The sequence below is a fragment of the Ochlerotatus camptorhynchus genome, unplaced genomic scaffold, assembly GCF_037179485.1.
Source record: "Ochlerotatus camptorhynchus isolate MF236.1 unplaced genomic scaffold, CSIRO-AGI_Acam_v1.1 ptg000391l, whole genome shotgun sequence".
NCBI classification, from domain to species: domain Eukaryota; kingdom Metazoa; phylum Arthropoda; class Insecta; order Diptera; family Culicidae; genus Ochlerotatus; species Ochlerotatus camptorhynchus.
The window spans coordinates 1753645-1775345 of record NW_027040878.1 but is presented as its reverse complement, the minus strand read 5'-3'; the positions used below and the strand labels follow the sequence as shown (position 1 = coordinate 1775345).

Sequence of the window (21701 nt, the reverse complement as noted above, 5' to 3'; positions counted from 1 at the left end):
TCACTTCGGTGCAGCACTAAGATGTATTCACACATTTTTTTTACTTGCTCTATCAAGGAGATTTCGGACATGTTCGGTTTATTGGACACAGCACATCACTTCTATAGGAGCAGTGTCTTGCCGGGAGTGTTTTAATATCGATGTTAAATAACTCCATCTGTTTCTATTCCCTTCAGCAAGCTTCACAGTTCCGACTGGTGCATTTCAATACGACAAAATCGTTATCCAACAATCAAGAGTTATGACGTAAGAATATTTCGATAGCTGCGTAGTAGTGCGGCAATGCAACACAGACTCGCTGGTGGTTTTTGGTGGAACACTTTTCTATTTATAGCATAGCATCGTAACGGTAAAAACCTTCAATGGATATATTTAAGATTATGAAAAAAAGATACAAACTCAACTGCTCACAGCACAACAAAATAGTTAAGGCGTTGTTGTTTTTTTTTCAGTCACAGACTTATGTATTTCCTAACTTCACACACGTGTATCTGAGCACTGTTAAATCAGTAGAATTTATTTTCCTGTGGCTCCAACGGCAGACCGTTCTTCTCTGCATACTCCAACCAGGAGCCGGCGTAGTTTTTCACGCTAAATTTGAACCAAAAAAAAACGCAATTAGGAAACCTGCTTACCAAAGAAATGAACTACCAAACATACTTAGTAAATCCCAGTTTAGAGGCAATGTTGGCAGCTTCTCCCGCGCGCACTCCGGAACGGCAGCTGAAGATGAGGGGACTGTCGGCAGCCGGTTTTGTACGTCCGTACTTGCTTTCGAACTCCTTCGGGCTGAGTTTCAACTCTTCACCCACGATGCTGACTGAAATAAGCTTCAATCACTTCTAATTTCCTAAATCAATGTTACGCAAAAGTTTAAACCTACGGGGAATATTGATGCTGGTCGGGATGGTTCCAGTGCCAGCCAGCTCATCCGGTCGGCGAACATCGATCAGCAGCACTTCGGGATGTTTGGGCAGAGCAACGATATCATCGTAGGAGGCCAGCAACGTGAGATCAATGCAGCTCGGGTCGAACTTATTATCGTCACATTTGTCACTGTAGCAACGGGTGGTTCCTACGATTAAGAGAATAGCCAACGAGGGCAGCAATGAGCTGGTAAGAGTCGACATTGTTCAATTTCCCCCAGATGAAGTTTGTTAATCTAATAGATCTACTCGACGAGAAAGGTGATTCGCAAATAATTCGCACGGGTGGGTTCCGCCGTATTAAATCCATTTTTAATTTCCCTGTATGGGTACCTGAAGGAAGTTAACCGGTTTACCACCCCCCCCATGTTCTACCGTGAAAACCTGAGCGATCGTCATTATTCGCATACTCACTCATGCTCGATGATCATCATTTTTTCGCTACTCACCGCGAATCGTCGTAGGATAACCTTGAAGTTGATCAACACTGCGAATACCACGATAAACACTGACCGGAGCGATGTTGCTCACTGATACGACGCTGTACGATCGCCCGTTTCTGGCGTTATGCACAAGACGCGATCCCGCGCGGAAACGTTGTGCCACGGTTCTCAACCCGTTTAGATTCATTTTTTGTTACCAAAAATAAAGCGATCAACACAAAATGGAACGCACCTACTTCGTCTGACAGCAGCTGATTAACTGCGTTGGAGAGTAGCCGAATTTCGGCAGGGATAAATACAATCATGTTTATTTACCTTTTCCTAAGATGTCGGCGTGATGTGTTGGTTAGGAGCTGCTCTCGGAAGCCGGTTATGCAATTCACGCTCAATTTATTGCTATTCCTGTGGAATGTTTCCTTTGAAATTGATATCCGCGTAGGCTCATAGCATGCATGCAGTCTTACCTGCGGTTGGACGCTGCAATAGCCGCAGACGGGACAGTTTCCAAAAGATGCGCAATACAATGTATCTAGTATCAAACGGGAACCACGCGTCGCTTTCTTTTTGTTTGCCTCTGTAGAAGTTGTTCAACCGGGGAGTTGTTTTCAAAAGGAATTCATACGATCTGATATGAACGTGTTGAATGTGTATCACGTTTTTTTACGTACATTGTTTGACATTGTCGCTTTGCATGTGTGATTATATATAATAAGCAGATGTAGTGGGTTGTGGATGGTAGAAGTGCTTGAATTTGAGGGGAGCTTCAGCTCGAAAGCTCATGAAAAGTTAGACCTGAGTTCATCTGAAAGCTTTTTTGATTTAGAATCACGATACAGTAGGGTGCTTCATTTTGGGAAAAGTTTGCTATTTTGAGTTAAGGTGTTTCCTCGTAAAGTCCGTTTTTGGATCACACCTCGCAATTTCAAGAGCACACATCTCAAGATCTACGAGGTGTATACATCTGAGAATTTCAGACATTCCTTGCTTCTCCGCAGCGAACAACAAGTAGTAGTTTCAGCTTCGTACATGATGTGATGTGCAAGGATTACCAATGTCTGTAGATACTTTACCGGTTATAAAGTTCTGCCTGATGGTTTGTTGCAGCAGGGTGAATCAGCTTCATTGAAGACCTTTAGAAGACAAAACGACCAGATGGCCATCTGTAATCACGTGACAAGGGACTGGCAAATCCACGAACCCGCGTCCAGTCGACAAATCCTTTGATTCCCTTAGGCTGCCCGCCAGTCAATTTCCGCTCGTGGCATGCAACTCCCAAAATCAAACACAGCTGTGATGAAACTGGTACACGATTTTTGGAATAAAGCAAAAGATCTCACCAAGAACGAAATTGCAAAGCGAGTAGGAGGGGGTGAATGTATGAGCCTCACTTTGGATGAGTGAACCAGCATCAGTAATAAACGGTTTATCAATGTCAATGTGCATTGCTTCGACGGGGTCATGTTCAATCTCGGGCTGGTTCGTGCTCATGGGTCTCTTCCGGCTGAAAAAATCCGTGAGGCTGTAAACACCTCAAGTTTTGGCTTACCACGGACAAATATTGCTTCTGCCACGCGGCAGCAAAGGAATGCGGAGGTGGTTTGGTTCAGCAGGGTTGGCTCGCAAGGAGGGCAGAGATTTTTATGCCAAGACGGCAACGAGGACGTTCAATTAGGAAGAATGCCATGAGTGCAGCGAATAGAACGACATTTCATGCTACGGAGCAGGAAGAATGGCTACATCCAAACTCTGAATGACTAAACGGCGGAAGTATGAAATGAACGGTCAAATCAAAGCAAATCCTATTGATGTCCTACAGCTCAGGCAGAAATAGACCGATAGTTGAATTGCGCTTAAAACATCAGATTAGATCTGCGCCAGAGTTCATAAGAATATGTTCCCCGATTTGTCTCCGACGAACTTGTTCCTTGGACTTGTTTATTACTCTCTCCCAACCCATGTTCCAAGAGTCAACCAAGCCAGAACGAGTGTTCATTCATTGCTGTATCCTCTAGCGCACGATGGTATGTGTGCTTATAGATTTTCCTTGTTGAAATTCGAGCAACATTTGCACCCAACTAAAAACCGCAATGTGTGTCCAAATCATTCTATCGAATCGAATCTGAGGAATTTCCTCACTCCCTAAACTTCAGTTTCAACATTAATCAAATCCCCCCCCCCCCTTTATCGCTCCCCCGCGGATTCCATCTATACAATAGGATGGCACCTGGGGCGCATCCTAGATTTGGTTTTCTGTGATTCCGATTGCAACATTGTAGTTAACGAAGCGGTGTCCCCATTGCTGGCTATTGATTTGCATCATCCACCGATTTTATTCTCCTTACCAACTCAATCCGATTGTGTTGACCGTGTGGAATCCCTTGATGCTGGTGAACATACGCTCGACTACTCAAAAATCGACTTCGTCATGCTCAACGAGTTCCTGATGAGCTGTGATTGGAGCAGTATTCTGGCAACAAATGACGTCAACGATATGGCAGCACAATTTTGCAACATAATTTGCAATTGGCTCACCGATAACACTCCAAGACGAAAACCTCCTATATCTCCTGCTTGGAGTTCTCCTCTCCTGCGGCTTTTGAAACGCGATAAAAATTCCTGGCAGCGTAAACTTCGCCGACATCGAACTTCTGAAACGAAACGCAACTTTCATCGCGCTTGCAACGCCTATCGTAAGCTTAATTCAACCCTATACAAGTCATATGTCTTGCGTGTCCAGACCAATTTACGTAGAAATCCCAAGAGCTTCTGGAAGTTTGTGAACTCCAAGCGAAAATCGTCGAATATTCCTTCATCCGTATTTTTTGGCGATTTGGAGTCTACTTCTATGCTCGAATCGTGTGATCTATTTTCCCGCCACTTCAGTTCTGCTTTTTCGGATTCAGCCGCCAACGCAGATGAAGTAGAAAGAGCGGCTTGCAATGTTCCTGAGGGTCTCATCGATTTGCGTACATTTGTGGTTAGCAATATGTATGTCGTTAATGATAAGGTATATAATTTCTCAGTGTGTACTCGATGTATTTTGTTTTTAACGCCTAATGCTATTTTTTTTTGCGCTCCAAGCGCTGTTTTCATTCATTCCAAATTCAGATCTCTGTAAGATAAGACACGAATAAAGTACGCGGTTTAGAATTCGTTAATTCCGGTGTTTTTATTCTCCGAAAGTAGTCCGCCCAATAGGTTATGGGCCCAGGAACGATTCCTGGTTGTGTTTTGGTCGAGTGAAGTGTTTTTCGGTCGTAAGTGCGGAAAAATGAGCTTGGAACGGGAGGAAACCATTCGTGTCGCCATTTTCGACGGGTCGAACTTTGTCGCGTGGAAATTCCGGATGCTCACCTTGCTGGAAGAGCATGAGTTGGTGGAGTGCATCGAAACGGAAGTGGGCGATGTGGCGGAGCTCAAGGTCGAGCCGGGCGATTCGGCGGAGGTTAGACTCACGAAATCCAAGGCATTGGAAAAGCGCCAGAAGCGGGATCGAAAATGCAAATCGTTGATAGTATCACGTATACACGATGACCAGCTGGAGCACCTTCAAGGACGTGAAACTCCCAAGCAGATGTGGGATGCGCTGGTGAGGATTTTTGAGCGGAAGAGCGTTGCGAAGCGGCTACACTTGAATCGCGAGATGCACGATCTTCGGTACACGGGAGGTTCGTTGCAGGATCATTTCATCAGATTCGATCGTTTGATTCGCCTGTATCGTAACGCTGGTGGCACGATGGATGATATTGATGTTGTTTGCCGACTGCTGTTGTCGTTGGGATCCGAGTACGAAGTGGTGGTGACCTCGATCGAGTCGCAGCCGGAGGAGCATCTTACAATGGACTTTGTGAAGTGCCGGCTGCTCGACGAGGAAATTAAACGGAAGAGCACAACGGCGACAAGTGGCGGTGTTAATGGCAATGTGAAAAGTGAAGCGGCTTTCTCTGGCGGTGCGCAGCGGAGACCAGCGAAGAAGAAGAAGATCTTCAAATGCTTCAGCTGTCAGAAGGAAGGCCACAAGGCGAGTGACTGCCCGGATAAGAAGAAGACCGAGAAGAAGTATTCCGGAAAAGCGCAGGTGGCTGAAAAGGACGATGACGGTGTGATGTTTCTGACCAGTGACAAAATGTCAAGCAACCAGAGCAAGATCCAGTGGTTCATCGACTCCGGTGCCACGGAGCACATTTGCAATGATCGGCGATTATTTTCGAAGCTCGTTCCGTTGAAGCAGCCGATGCGGATCGCCGTTGCAAAGAGTGGAGAGTGGGTAACTGCGAAGTACGCTGGTGATGTTCCGGTGTTGGCGGTGGTTGGCGGAAAAACTGTCAAAGCGACGGTGGCAGGAGCGGTTTTTATCCCGGAAGCGCGCTGTAATTTGTTTTCCATTAGCAAGATCGAAGCTGCAGGGATGCGAGTCGTGTTCGAGGACGGTAGAGTTGAAATCCAGCGAGGGTCGAAGGTAGTTGCCACCGGCCAGAGGCGTGATAAGCTCTACGAACTCAACTTTTACGCAGCAAAAGGTGAGTGCAGTTCCGTTTATTTCTCGGGTCAGATTAGTAAAGCGACAGAGTTGTGGCATCGTCGTTATGGACACCTCGGGGAGCGCAATTTGTCGTGCCTCATCAAGAATGGAATGGTGAATAACCTGAAAGAAAGCGGTAGCGATAAATCTATGGTGATTTGTGAGGCGTGCGTAGCAGCTAAACAAACGAGAAATCCGTTCACGCTGCAAGAAGAGCGGCGGTCGAGTCGGGTACTGGAGCTCGTACACTCCGACGTCTGCGGGCCAGTTACGCCGACAGGAAGGAATGGCCATAAGTATTTCGTCACTTTCATCGACGATTGGTCCAGGTTCACGGTGGTATATCTAATCCATTCGAAAGACGAGGTAGTTCGGCGGTTTGAGGAATACAAAGCGCAGATGACAGCGAAGTTTGGTGCGAAAATTTCCCGTTTTCGTTTCGACAACGGCGGGGAGTATACCTGCAAGGAAATGCGATCGTTTTGCCAGCGAAAGGGTATCAAAATGGAATTCACTGTGCCCTACTGCCCTGAGCAAAACGGCACTAGCGAACGGATGAACCGTACGTTAGTTGAGAAGGCTCGTTCAATGATGTTCGATTCCGGAATCAACCGCGATTTCTGGGGAGAGGCGGTCCAAACTGCTGCGTTCTTGGCGAATAGGAGTCCGGCCAGCGCTATCGGTCAGAGACTGACACCGTATGAACTGTTCGAGGGAAGAAAGCCTGATGTGTCAAAGTTGCGAGTGTTTGGATCCATGGCCTACTGCCACATTCCAAAAGAAAAGCGACGAAAGCTCGACGAGAAGAGTTGGAAAGGTGTCTTCGTGGGATATGGAACGAACGGATATCGAGTTTGGAATCCCGAGGAGCAGAGAATCGTGACTGTTCGGGATGTGATTATTGACGAGATATCGAAAATGAGGGCAAGTGATTTTATGAAAGACATTAAGTGGACTGAAAGAGTCATCGGCCCCTCAGTGATTGCGGACGTTGAGGATGAAGGGGACTCCGACGAAGAAGGTGTAAATGGACATGGACAACAAGAAGTGTGTAAAAACGAACAATGTGAGAACGAATTTGATCGGGAAGAAGCGTCCGAAGTGTTTGATTCATGCGATGAAACTCTGGCGGAAGAAGGTGATGATACTCTTGAGGAAGCAAGTGGTGGTGAGACAACTGGTGTGACATCTTCGGGGCGCATCTCGAAGCCCCCAGTGTGGGCGAAGGACTACGACATGATGTTTGCTGGTGTGGCTCTAGGTGCAATGGAGTATGTCGAGAACTTACCGGGAAGCATCGCGGAATTGAAGAAGAGGCCGGATTGGCTGAAGTGGCAAGCGGCAATACAGGACGAGATGGATTCTTTGCAGCGGAATAAAACCTGGACACTGGTGAAGCTACCGAAAGGTCGAGTGCCGATTTCGTGCAAGTGGGTGTTCCGGGTAAAGCCAGGCGAAGGAGGTGGTCCAGATCGATATAAGGCTCGGCTTGTTACGAGGGGTTTCAGCCAGCGGTATGGTTTTGATTACACGGAAACCTACTCACCGGTAGTTAAACTGGACACGTTGCGAACTATGTTGGCTGTGGCTAATCAAGAGCAAATGTTCGTTCACCAAATGGACGTTCGCACGGCCTTTCTCAATGGCGATCTGAGTGAGGAAATCTACATGTCACAACCGGAGGGTTTTGCGGAAGGAGCAGATTTGGTCTGTCGGCTACATAAGTCACTGTACGGCCTCAAGCAGGCATCGAAAGCTTGGAATGATCGCTTCCATCGATTCATTGCTAGGCTAGGGTTCAAGAGGAGCAGCAGTGACCAGTGTCTGTATTGGCGAGGTGAGAAGGAGCGGAAGATCTACCTGATCCTATACGTGGATGACATTCTGGTCATTGGAAGCAACCTGAAGGAGATTCAAATCGTCAAAGCTTATCTTTCTAAGGAGTTTGACATGACCGATATTGGCGAAGTTTCCAGTTTCTTGGGTATGCGGATTGAAAGAGACGTCGAAAAGCGGATCATGTGCATTAGTCAGCGCAGGTACCTCGAAGGTTTGTTGAATCGATTCAACATGGCAGATTGCAAACCAAGCAAGGTACCGATGGAGTGTCGCCTGAAACTCCAGAAAGGAGAAGAGTCGCAGCGCACATCGAAACCGTACTGGGAGCTAATTGGTTGTTTAATGTACGTAACCTTAACAACTCGTCCAGATCTTGCGCTTCGATCAACTATTACAGTCAGTTCCAGAGTTGTCCGACTGAGGAGCACTGGACACATTTGAAGCGGCTTCTACGGTACATTAAGGGTACTGTTGACATAGGACTGGAGTACAGAGGTGATAACAATGTGGATATTGTTGCGGCTTACTGCGATGCGGATTGGGCGAACAGTGTCATCGACTGGCGTTCGGTGACGGGTTACGTGTTTAAAGTGTTCGGCTGCATAACGACTTGGTTGACCAGAAAGCAACAAACTGTTTCGTTGATCCGTCTTCTGGAGGAAGTAGGTTACAAGTTTGCTGTTCCTGTAACTTTCTTTGAGGACAACCAGTCTACCATAAAGGTGGTGCAAGATCAAAAGGACCACGGTAGGCTGAAGCATGTTGACGTGAAGTTGCACTACATCAGAAGCATGATTCAGCAGGGACGCATACGAATGGAGTAGATTCCGACGGAGCGGCAAGTAGCAGACATCATGACGAAGTCACTACCAGGTGGGCCATTCTGTCGATTGCGGGGGGAACTTAACCTCTAAACTATCAGAAATTGAGCAGGGATGATAAGGTATACAATTTCTCAGTGTGTACTCGATGTATTTTGTTTTTAACGCCCAATGCTATTTTTTTTGCGCGCCAAGCGCTGTTTTCATTCATTCCAAATTCAGATCTCTGTAAGATAAGACACGAATAAAGTACGCGGTTTAGAATTCGTTAATTCCGGTGTTTTTATTCTCCGAAAGTAGTCCGCCCAATAGTTAAAGCTGTTAGGAAGTTGAAGAAATCTGTTTCACCGGGTCCTGATGGTGTACCTGCAATCATTTTTTGCCGCTGTGTTGCTGTTTTAGCTGATCCCCTAGCTCGCATCTTTACCGCTTCGTTGCACCAAGGAGTTTTCCCCGAAATATGGAGACATTCCTTTATGTTCCCTGTCCATAAGAAGGGCGACAAACGTGACGTGACAAATTATCGTGGCATAACAAGTCTATCTGCAGCTTCAAAATTATTCGAGATCATTGTGAACGATGCTATCTTCTTTCATGTCAAGAGCTACATTTCAGCAACGCAACACGGATTTATGCCAGGACGCTCAGTTACATCAAATTTGCTGGAGTTCACCTCAACATGTATAAATCACTTGGAAAATAGGGCTCAAGTTGATACCGTTTATACCGATCTGAAAGCGGCATTCGATTGCATCGATCATGGTATTCTTCTTCGGAAAATGTCTCGCCTGGGAATTTCGGATGGTTTGGTTGATTGGCTGAAATCATATCTTTCCAACAGAACACTTCGTGTCAAGCTGGGTTCGTGCACTTCATCACCATTTGCTGCAACCCCAGGGCAGCAATTTAGGACCATTGCTGTTCACAATCTTCTTCAACGATGTGACGCTCCTCTTGCCGAGTGGTTGTGTGCTCATATACGCCGATGATCTCAAACTATACATTGTTGTCAAGAACGTCGAGGATTGCCGTCAGCTCCAAGCAATGTTAGACCAATTTGTTGATTGGTGCCGCTTAAACAAGCTTTCCGTCAGTATATCAAAATGTATGGTCATGACATTTAATCGCACAAGAACGCCAATCGTATTCGATTACTCAATTGATGGATTTGTACTAGAAAGAGTAGAACAAGTAAGCGACCTAGGTGTAATGCTGGACCCTAAACTTACGTTTGACTTACACCGTTCAATGGTAATCACTAAGGCTAATCGTCAGCTTGGTTTTATATCAAGAATCTCAAGTGATTTTTCGGATCCGTACTGTTTAAAAGCACTGTACTGTTCACTCGTTCGTCCGATTATCGAGACTGCATCTGTTGTTTGGACTCCCTACCAACTTTCCTGGAACATCAGAATAAAACGTATCCAAAAAAACATTCATTCATTAAGACAACTTCCTTGGAGAGATCCACTAAACTTACCTCCGTATGCTGAGAGATGTCGCTTGCTAAGCATGGACACGTTACAACGACGGCGACAAATTCAACAGGCAACATTCGTCGCGAAGTTATTAAGTGGTGAAATTGACTCTACCCACTTACTCTCTTGCTTGAGCTTTCGTGCGCCAAGCAGATTTCTACGCTCAACGTTCCTATTGCGTCAAGACTCACACCGCTCTTCTTTTGGACAACATGAACCTGTTACGAGTATGATTCGCACGTTTTCTACAGTTGAAGAGTTGTTCGAGCTTGGGGAACCTGCTGCTCAATTCCAGAGACGTATTATTAATTCCAGATACATTTAGTATTTGTTATGGCTTCTGGGTCATTAAGACTTATTGTCAGATGGATGTATTAAATAAAAATAAAATAAAATAATAATAAAATAATTCTCAATTAAACCCCTCCCGGGCGGTGTATGGTCTTTTTTTCGGATGGTTTCCCAAAGTCGCGGGCCAAGTCAATCTCAATTGTAACCCGCTCTATGATGGAAGTTCGTCCGAAAAGAAGTCCCACATCTATAGCGGCGCCGGTGGTGTAGTGGTAAGCGTGATTACCTCTCACCCCAGCAGGCCTGGGTTCAATCCCAGTCGGCGCCGCCGGGATGTTCTGAGGCATAACATCTCTGATCACACCTTCCTTCGGAAGGGAAGTAAAGCCGTTGGTCCCCGGTTCATGAGTTTGATGGGCCGATAGGTAGGGTCCAGGTGTGGGAGCTGCCTTCCTGGCGTCGGTAGCATTGGTGCTCAGCACGGAAAACAAGATCGACGGAAAACAAAACCAAGAAAAAAAAAAAAAAAGTCCCACATCCGTCCGGTTTCTGCTAAAGACAGGCCGCCTCAATTTTTGTAAAGGATCGTGATCGGATTTACCGGGAAATACCGATTGGAGCTTATGACCATTAAGGACAGGTAAGTAGTTGGTCCATCAAGGTAAGATACATTTATAAACATATAAAGTATCCGTTCGATTTTGGCAACACGTCCTCAGTATATTTAAACTGCTTGTGCTCGGCAGTTATATTATTAAATTCTGTTTAATAATTTTCTTAGATTTTCAGTAAAATTGTGGAGCTTTAAACGTCACCTGCAGGCCTGTTCTGCGAGTAGTATGGCTCTCTGTCGCTAGTAGGGTGACGGTGGTCGCCTCGTGTGAGGTGACTCTTCATTTGATTGCACGGAGAGTCACCCCACTAGTGCGTGACTTTTGTTGACTCATTGGTGGTGGAGATTCGCACGACTCGCGGAATAGGTCAGATGATAAGATTTGCATTTATTTAAGATTTTGAAAAGCTAAGAAGTCAAAATTGTGTTGACAAAATCTAACGGGTAATGCCGATATAAATATATCAGCAATTCCATAGAAAAAAGTTATAGTGGGTCTCAGAATTTCATGAAAATTGGTATAGTTCTTCCTTATCAAAAAATATTAGACTCGTATTTTTTTATTGCGCCATTAGGGTGACCATTTCCGTATTAGATTGGTCCAAAAAAACCTTTTTTTCAAATATGTCTTTTTTCAAAAATTTATAACTTCTGAACCTCTTGACCGATTTTTACGATTGACCCTTCAAATGAAAGATGTTTTAATGTAGTTTTAAGAAAAATTATGAAACACTCAGAGATATTTGATTTTGTAGGAAAAAAATATGTTACAAATGCTTTTTCTTGATTTTCACTGCGAGGATCTTCAACAACTTCTTATTTTAGTATTTTTAATTGAAAGATCATTTAATTTTACATAACATATCAAAAAATTAGCGATGTCGGAGAAGCAGTTTTGGAGATACAATTTTTTTAAAATAAAAAATTATTGTTCCGCAATATATGCACCACACGTGCATGGAAACTATGAAGACGCAAGGTAGTTCACAATGCGTCTCCATCGAGTCACAGCAGCTGTGACCAGGGCTCTACATTTTCGAAGCTCTAAAATGAACTCGTGTTTTTTTTCTCTCATACATACGTGTTCGACGCTTCATTTCTATAACGCATAGCTAGACTATCAGCAAGAAACGAAAATAAAAAAAAGCAGGACGCTTAGAAGGAAAGGCTGGCTGTGGAACTTCTCGTCGTTGCTTTGCTCATCGCTTTCAATGTAACTATCGTCGATTTTCTAGTTAAACGAACCTCATTATGGCTTTCAATCCCCTTTCACGAACACTCTATCACCGCTCTTTCAATTTGTTTAAAATGCGTTATGTCCCGTTTTTGATCATTTTTTTTAGATAAATATATGGATGGAAGATAAATTAAAAATATTACGTGTAATCTTCACGTGTTTTCACGTGAGAAATGCTTTAAATGTGTTATTTAATTTTCCGTCATATACGTCATGAAACCTCTGTTGATGTGTTTCATGAAAGAGAAAACTATCAAAGTCGAGCGCTCTTTCGCTCATCCGTTTCACCGAAGCTTGAAAGGAATACCAATGGAGCGACGGGAGAAAGAGAGACAAGCGATTGAACATTTCTCGCCTAACTTTTCAAAAGGTCCTATCTAACATTTCACTCTTTTTGAGAAAAACGAGGTTGAAGATTCACAAAATCTTTTTTGATACTATTTTAAACCAAATCAACTTTTGACATTTTTAAGACCTTTAATAGTAAAATGCGATAGTAAAATTGAAATTGAAATTATAATCTACCCGTTTCATACATTTTTTTCTATGAAAACGTGAAAAATGTTACATAGGACATTTTGCTCTTGTCAGGTGTACATTGGACATGTTATATAGGACGTTTTGTTATAATCACAGTTACATAGGTCATTTATGTTTTCAACATTTTTTGTTTGTTTTTAAGCATTATGAGTGCATAATTTAAGTTATACGAGTTAAACGAACAATATGAGTATTGGACAATGCATCAACTTTTTTTTAACGGTACACTGGAGTCGCTTTTTACGCGGGTGATATGTCCCGCGTAAAAAAAAACCGCGTAAAAAAAAACCGCGTAAATTCCGGAATCCGCGTAAAAAAAAACCGCGTAAATTCCGGAATCCGCGTAAAAAAAAACCGAGTAAAAAAAAAATCGTGTAAGAAAAAACCGCGTAAAAAGCGATATACCGCGTAAATTCTGAAATCCGCGTAAAAAAAAACCAAAATCCGCGTAAAAAAAAACCGCGTAAATTCCGGAATCCGCGTAAAAAAAAACCGCGTAAATTCCAAAATCCGCGTAAAAAAAAACCGCGTAAAAAAAACCGTGTAAAAAAAAACCGCGTAAAAAGCGACTCCAGTGTATATCGCAACACTGCCCACAGATTGTTTTGGTCGATCATTGGTGGTCGCGTGAGCTGCTTTTTATTTGATAACAGTGTTTTTTTAGGGGCTGTTCACTAACTGCGTAGACAGCTTTTCGGTATGCTTGACCCCCCCCCCCTCCCCATGCGTAGACAATTGTCCATATAAAAAATTTAAAATTTGTATGGACCGTGGATAATTGTCAACCCCCCCCCCCCTCCTCCCCCACGCTGAAAAAGGAGAAAAATGCTTGACATGAAAATTCCGATGTGTACAATCACATTGTTTTGGTTTGTTTGAACATTTTAGACGTTTTACTCGTATAAACACAAAAGACCGAAGTACAGATCTGCACTGTTTTGGTTTTTCTGATACTTCAGACGTTTGTCTTGATGAACATAGTCAAACGTCTTATGTAACAGTGAAACATCGTTAATGCAAATTTTGACTTCAGACGTTTTGTTAATTTAGAATTTTCTCAATTTAATTGACATTAATCTGAATGCGTGTGTGTGCATAATGTTCTTAGGTACAAATGTTACAATGTGCATTTATAAACTCGATTTGTTTACATTTGTTTCTTAGGACCTTTTGAAAAGTTAGGCGAGATTTGTTTGTGCACGCCGACTGAGGTTCTAGAATGCTGCGAAGCTGTTCGACTTTAACAGAAAAAGAAAGCCAGCAGTCTCTTCGTCGCATCGATTTGCTCGATTGAAGCTGATATTGTGACGCCCTGGCTGTGACTAATGAAATCTATGAGTAACTTACAAGCTGGGTGCAACATTCAGTTCAACCTGCGGGCCGTCCATAAACCACGTAGACCAAGTTTTAAACATTGCAGATCCTACCTTTCCCTTCGTATACTCAAATTTTAAAGCGTTTCGTTTCAATGCTCCTCCCATAGGGCCTTTTCCATGACAAGTTGCGAAAAAATGCCACACGGCAGCAATGCCAAAATTTTTTTGCATGTTGCATCAGTACCTAAGAGTCCAAGCTGTACCTCATAGGTATATCACTCGTTCGTAGGCAATGACTTTTACATAAGCTCCAGCCCAATAGGCTTCGCGGTGTTAGTGACATTTGGAAATGTTTGGTGGTGTTTGTATTTATTCGCACAGGTGATATACCTATGAGTTACAGCTTAGACTCGTAGGTATATCACTCACTCGTAGGTACGATATAATGCTTCACATAAAACAACGAATGTTATGAAAGAAATGATCAGTTAGAAATCAAAGTTTCCTACTAGAACAGTTGAATTGAAGAATATCTAAAAATGAAACGTAAGTGTTCAATGTGTGATGTTTGGATGTTGAGTTCATGTGCCAGAAAAATCACCAAAAAATTGTACGATTATGCAGTGGAAAAAAAGATTAAAATAGATGAGAGTAGCTCCTTCATTTGTCAACGATGCTACCACAAACTATATGAACCCAATGATGCCGTGACCGAAGAAGCCGTTGCAGGACCATCCAGAATCGCTGCTGCAGGTACGTTATTTGAAAATTCATGTGATTCTTCTTTAAATTTCAATTCTTTTCTTCTAACCACTAACTTAAACTCTTCTTTTTTGCAATCATTTTTCAGAGCCCATCGAAGCAACCAGCATTGAATCAATTTCCGTTGCGGGACCGTCCAGAATGGTTTCTTTTCCCTGCCAAGGTAAATAATAAAAAAATAAATCATTTGTATGTTTTTTTTCTAATAATCAATCATTTTTTATATTTATTTTCAGAATCAGTGGAAACAACCAGTTCTGAATCGATCGTTACCACCTACAACGCACCTTTGTCGGACGAAAATGAATTCCTTATACAACTTAACGATAAATATAAAGAAACAAGAGACAGCAATGAGCGATACAGGATTTTAACCACACTTCCCAAAAGTTGGTCTACATATAGAATTATGAAGGAGTTCAATGTTTCCCAACATATGGCCAACCAAGCATAAGCACTGCAGCAAGAGAAAGGAATAATGTCGGTGCCTGTAAAGAGGTTAAGCAGAGCTTCATTAGGAGAACCAACGATAATGCTTGTTCGTGATTTTTACAATAGTGACGATATAAGTCGTGTTTGTCCGGGGAAAAGAGATTATTTAATATCTAAAAATGATGAAGGCGAAATCTACGTACAAAGAAGATTTGTTTTGTGTAACTTGCAGGAGGCGTACTCCATCTTTAAAAATACATATCCTGATATTAAAATAGGATTTTCCATGTTCGCCAGTAACCGTCCGAAACACTGCATTTTGGCAGGGACAAGTGGCACGCATACCGTATGCGTTTGTATATATCATCAGAACGTTAAACTTATTTTTAAAACACTACAAAGCAGACAATCACTCCCAGATGGTGTTGATTCCTATCACGATTTGTTTAAAAAAATAATTTGTCAAAATCCAAGTGAACAATGCTGGCTGCAGTGTTGCGAAAATTGTTCAGGAACGCAAATTTTGGCCACAGAACTAATGACTATTCTTAGTAACGGACATGTTGAATCAATACAATTCAAACAATGGCGTCAAGTAGAGAGATGCATTATGGACCTAGTTGAAATGGACACACAGGAATTTATTGATACTTTTTTAGAAAAATTATTCAATTTATTGCCGCATAACTTTATAGCTGAGCAAAAGGCAAATTACATGAAACACGTCAAAAGCAATTTGAAAGCTACAGAATGCATCATAATCTGTGATTTTTCGGAGAATTATTCTTTCGTTGTGCAGGATGCAGTTCAAGGCTTTCATTGGGTGAACGCCCAATGTACTATTCACCCTTGTGCTATTTATTTTAAAGACGAAGAATCTAACGATTTGAAATTTACTAGTTTTATTGCAATTGCTGATTTCACTAAACATAATCATGTCGCAGTTCGTTTATTTCTTACGCATTGTCTAGCGTTCATAAAATGTAAATTTCCAAGCTTACAACAGATTTGCTTTTTCTCAGATGGATCAGGAAGCCAATATAAAAATAAGATGACCGCTTTTAATTTATGCAACATGCAAAAAGATTTTGGCATTGCTGCCGAGTGGAATTTTTTCGCAACTTGTCATGGAAAGGGCCCTTGTGATGCTTTTTTATTTATTTATTTATTTATTTATTTATGTCAAACTGGGGCCTGTTTTAAAGCCACGAAGACTTCAATGGGGGAGGGGAGTCCAGCCACAGTATACGCTCGGTAAAAATATTTTAAAATTTTAGTAAAGTATACGAGGGGGGAGGTAGGATCTGCAATGTTTAAAAATTGGTCTACGTGGTTTATGGACAGCCTCCAGGCTGAACTGAATGTTGCACCCAGCTTGTAAGTTACTCATGGATTTCATTAGTCACAGCTGCTGTGACTCGATGAAGACGCATTGTGAACTACCTTGCGTCTTCATCGTTTCCATGCACGTGTGGTGCATATATTGCGGAACAATAATTTTTTATTTAAAAAAAATCGTATCTCCAAAACTGCTTCTCCGACATCGCTAATTTTTTGATATGTTATGTAAAATTAAATGATCTTTCAATTAAAAATACTAAAATAAGAAGTTGTTGAAGACCCTCGTAGTGAAAATCAAGAAAAAGCATTTGTTACATTTTTTTTCTACAAAATCGAATATTTCTGAGTGTTTCATAATTTTTCTTAAAACTACATTAAAACATCTTTCATTTGAAGGGTCAATCGTAAAAATCGGTCAAGAGGTTCAGAAGTTATAAATTTTTGAAAAAAGACATTTTTGAAAAAAAAATTGATTTTTTGGACCACCCTAACACGGAAATGGTCACCCTAATGGCGCAATAAAAAAATACAAGTCTAATATTTTTTGATAAGGAAGAACTATACCAATTTTCATGAAATTCTGAGACCCACTATAACTTTTTTCTATGGAATTGCTGGAATATATATACACACATGAAATGCAAAGGGGAGGGATGGGACCACCAGGGCACCGGATTGAAGCGATTTAGATGGGGAGAGTGGAATTGCCAACTCCCTGTCATTAACATTTCGTGAATTGACGGCGGGCTCTTCTCCCCACTCATTGGGACGTTCCCTCGTATGATGGCTTGTTCTACATCGGGTTGTAGGATTTTATCATTGGAAGGCGATTCTCCTGATCCCGCGGATTGCGCGTAAGTGTATCTGCTTACGGGTCCGCCCCTCCGTTTTTGGCCCTTCTTACAATGGTAAATTGAATACAACCAGGTATCGTACTTGATCAAGTCATACTTGGAGGATGATCCACTGTCTAATGGCTGTGCCTTGCAACAATGAGTGGTATCCTTTACATCACATACATCACATCACGGACAAATATTGCTGCTGCTACAACTGACGGAGCTGCCGTAATGGTGAAGTTTGGAAGGGAGTCAGAGTTTTGTCACCAATTGTGCTACAACCATGGGCTTCATTTAGCGGTGATGGATGTCCTCCGGAAAGACAACTCTGCTATGACTGATTCCACAGACGATACCGATGATGACTGCAATTATGACGAATATTCCGATGAAGAAACTGACACACCATCTGGTATGTTATTTTTATTAATGTACTTTACTTGAACATTAGTTGTACTTTTATTTTTTAGCGCTTTATCGTACGCGTTTTATTGAAATTCTGAGGCATGTCCGAAAAATTGTCAAGATTTTTCGGCAATCGCCGGGGAAAAATGGGATCTTGCAAGATAAGATAATCGCTGCTCATACAAAACCGCTGCAATTGATAATTGACGACACGACTAGGTGGAACAGCACTGAACAGATGGTCGAACGACTCCTACGTGTCTATGAAAGCATCAAGGAGACACTAACTGAGCTTGGACAGCGCAATCCACTGTCTGACAATGACGTGCATAGTCTTCAGATACTTTTTGATGCATTGCAACCAATTAGATTGGTATCTGAAGCAATAGGCATACGAGATGCGACTCTGCTAACTGCTGAAGGTAGTTTGAGTTTTTTACTTTCGAAACTAAACCAGCAGAACATCGCAATTGCAAACGAGTTGCATGACGCCATTTACGACAGGATTTGTTCGCGACGAAATAAGGAACTGGTCTCATTTATGAAGTTTTTAAAAACTAAACACATGGGCTCAACCAGCGAAATGCCAACGTGCTCCAGGTCGCAGTTGATGAAATTTATGAAGGAATCTGATTGGTTACTTAATATGGTAGAACATGGGACAGAGACAGGAGAATCATCTAACTCTATCAATTCATCGATGGACCGGGAGAACCTAACTCTCCAACAAGAACTAGATTGTGTTATTAAGGAACATTCTGAACTACACAACGCATCAACTGATTCAGTAGACCGTGGAAAAATTATCCAAAAGGAGGTGATGTTGTATGAGCTAATCGGAAAATTGTCTAACAACTTGCAAAAACTGTTAGACAACTTAACATCCATTAAGCCTACCTCTACCGACAGCGAGCGAGTCTTCTCGGATTCATCAAATTTTTGTAACAAGAAGCGTTCCTCTTTGTCTGATGCTAGCATGAATGTGCTTTCATTTTTTAAGTCATATTTCAAAAGAATTGATCAGTAGATATGTACGATTTCGCAGAAATGCATAAAATAAAATGGATGAATAAAAATGTGAGAAGAGGTTATTGAAATTTGCAGTTGTTTATTTATCCCGGGATTTCCCGGGAAAAAAGTTTTTGATATCCCGAATCCCGCGATGCTGAGAACCGTCGGGATATGGAAGCTCTAGGCACAGCCAAAGCACTCGGTACAGATTAAGGTGTGCAGAGTTGAATACCCCTCGGGTGGAGATATATATCAAACTTCAAATAACTAAACTACTATGTACAGGTCTCAAAGAAGCATACAATGAGCTCGGAAAATATATCGTAAATAAGTTATTTTGTTTAAAGTCGTTCTCCAAGGTTTTAAGCCAACATGACTCGTTTTTGAAAATTTATGGCGTCAAGAAGTTACGTTATTGTAATTAGAACTTTTCGTTGGCAATACATAATATGATATCCTTAATTCATCTGAACTTTATGAAGTGACTTCTAAGCGAATTAAGCTTCCGATGTGCGAGAACAACAAAACAGCCGCTCAGATGGGGCAAAAACTGCAATCAATTTATAATTTAATAATTTTATAGTTGCATAAATGTTTAATTATTTGAAAATTTTAGTTTTTTTTTCTCGGGATCCTGGGAATGCAAAACTGGTTGCCAGTGAATTTAAATATTTTTAAATTTATATTTACATAAGCAATCATCTCTCGATTCACCCTTTATCATTTGAATAAAGTCATATGAAAAAGAAATAAGCTAAAAGATAACAGACTAAGTCTGCTTAGTCGAAACTAGGACAAATTTATTTATAACGTGTATGAATTTTAAGACCGAGCACCAAAAATCTGCTCATGTCTGTGTTGGCATTCTTCTTTTCACTGTGGCAGATTATTTTTTTCAGCATACTCCGACCAGGAACCGACGTAGTTCTTCACACTAAATATTAAAAGGAAAGTCAATTAATGTTCACCAAACTTTCGGAAGATCTTTCAAACGCATACTTAGTAAAGCCCAGCTGCTCGGCAATGTGGGCCGCTTTACCGGATCGCACACCGATGCGGCAGCAGAAGATGATAGGACTATCGGTGGCTGGCATCGTACGACCATACTTGCCCTCAAATTCCTTCGGGCTAAGTTTCAACTCCTCAACGACGTGTTTGACTGAAATAAGCTTCAATGAATTCCAATTTCCTAAGATGAAGAAAATAAAACCTACGAGGAATATTGATGCTGGTTGGAATGGCCCCAGAGGCGGCAAGCTCGCTCGGTGGGCGTACATCGATCAGCAGCACTTCGGGGTGTTTCGGCAGGGCAACGATGTCGTCGTAGGTGGCCTTCAAGCGGGGATCAATCTGACTCGGTTCGAACTTGTTCTTGGCACATTGGTCACCGTAGTGACGGATGGTTCCTACGATTTTAATTATTTGAAATTTTTAAATTTCATTTTTTATTTTGCATACTCACCGTGAGCGGCCGAAAGTGAATCTTGCAATTTCTCCAACATGCGAGTGCCACAGTAGCCGCTGACCGGCGCGATGTTGGAAACTGTGATGCTGTGCGATCGTACGTTTCTAACTTGCTGTGCAAGTTGTGTCCTGGCAAGGAATGGCTGAAGTAGGATTCTCAATCCACTTCGGTTCATTTTGATTTGATGTTTTACACACGAGAACAAGAAAATTGAAGGCGGCTTTTTCGACTGGTAGCAGAAAAGATATTTATTTACCTCTCTACTAGGATGCCGGATGGTGCGATGTATTGGTTTGCGTTTGCAGTGGTTTAAACAGTGTTATGCAACTTATATTTACGATAGCTGAGGTTGCTCAGTTGGGAAGTTCTTTTGTAGATTGCACGATGCTATGAGATAGCTGAATTTGTGTTGATATGGTGCGTACACATGCGCACGGTTTGACATTGTGGATAGGAGTGTGTGGCCAATAACACAGAGATGATTGTGAGAGTGAACTGCGAGTTTTAGCTCGAAAGCTTCAGGTGATTGCCTATCACCCATATTCTCGTTTTCGTATGAACCGTTTTACCAAACAAAAATAATGTTTTATTTTAATGAATACCGTGGTCCAAACTTAACGTATTTTTGTACTATTCCCGCACAGATTAGTTCGATTGCTAGTTTAATGAATTTCCATAACGTGAAATCAGATTTCAATGACAGGCCATGACAACTTTTTATGACTTGAATATCCCGAGTTTGCTGATGTATGTCATGTGGATATTTGTTCGAGAGCTTTTTTCGTTTTTTGACGTTGGATAACGTCTTTCGGCAACATACGGGGGTACAACGATAATAACTCAACCGTCTCTCGATAGATTTACGAGATAATGGCATCAATCGATTGGAAATATTTCTAGCAATTTGCTGAATGTTTCAAACTATTGATTTCATTCTGTAAACTATTGAAAACTGGTTAAAAGTAAACCATTGTCTAAAGATGGTGAAAATCGATTGATTTTTTTATATTCTTATACTTTCTCCAACCGAGACATCAGATGCGAGTATCTGACACCTCTGATATTTTCTGTTCTACTTTATAAGCGTCCAACAAGGTCGCCCGTTCCATCATTGTCTATCCGATCGTCGACCCAGCAGCAGAGCAACGGCAGCAGAGCAGCGGCAGCAGAGCCTGGGGGCGAAAGGGCAACTACGTCGAGTGCGTTGGTACCAGTGCTCCGGTATACTGGGCCGCCGTCATGGAATGCCCAGCTGCTGCAGTTCTCAGTCGGTCGTATTCACCGTCTGCTACGCAAGGGCAACTACGCCGAGCGCGTTGGAAAAATGGCCCTTTTCAGGGCCACAACATTATCAAGAAAGAGTTTAACGATTAATTTCCTAATGCCTTTCCGACACTTGAATATCGAAAGTTGAATCTTC

General features: G+C 42.1%; 1 protein-coding gene across 1 annotated transcript; it reads right to left on the bottom strand.

The window, feature by feature from the left end:
* Positions 1 to 432: 432 nt before the first annotated feature.
* On the bottom strand, positions 433 to 20471 carry LOC135710530 (uncharacterized). Its single transcript, XM_065233129.1, has 8 exons — positions 20279 to 20471; positions 20031 to 20222; positions 19816 to 19975; positions 19694 to 19750; positions 1376 to 1557; positions 884 to 1075; positions 661 to 820; positions 433 to 591 (listed from the first exon to the last, which is right to left on the bottom strand). Exons 1-8 carry the CDS (start codon positions 20454 to 20456, stop codon positions 507 to 509), a joined length of 1206 nt encoding a protein of 401 aa, XP_065089201.1. The 5' UTR covers positions 20457 to 20471; the 3' UTR covers positions 433 to 506.
* Between the last annotated feature and the right edge of the window lie 1230 nt (positions 20472 to 21701).

Bases quoted from the DNA above. Each gene is read 5' to 3' on its own strand.
- LOC135710530 (XM_065233129.1), bottom strand. From the start codon at position 20,456: ATGAACCGAAGTGGATTGAGAATCCTACTTCAGCCATTCCTTGCCAGG. The intron at 20,223-20,278 runs GTGAGTATGCAA...TTAAAATCGTAG, and splicing joins TTCACTTTCGGCCGCTCACG to GAACCATCCGTCACTACGGT. The intron at 19,751-19,815 runs GTATGCGTTTGA...TTTAATATTTAG, and splicing joins GAGCAGCTGGGCTTTACTAA to TGTGAAGAACTACGTCGGTT.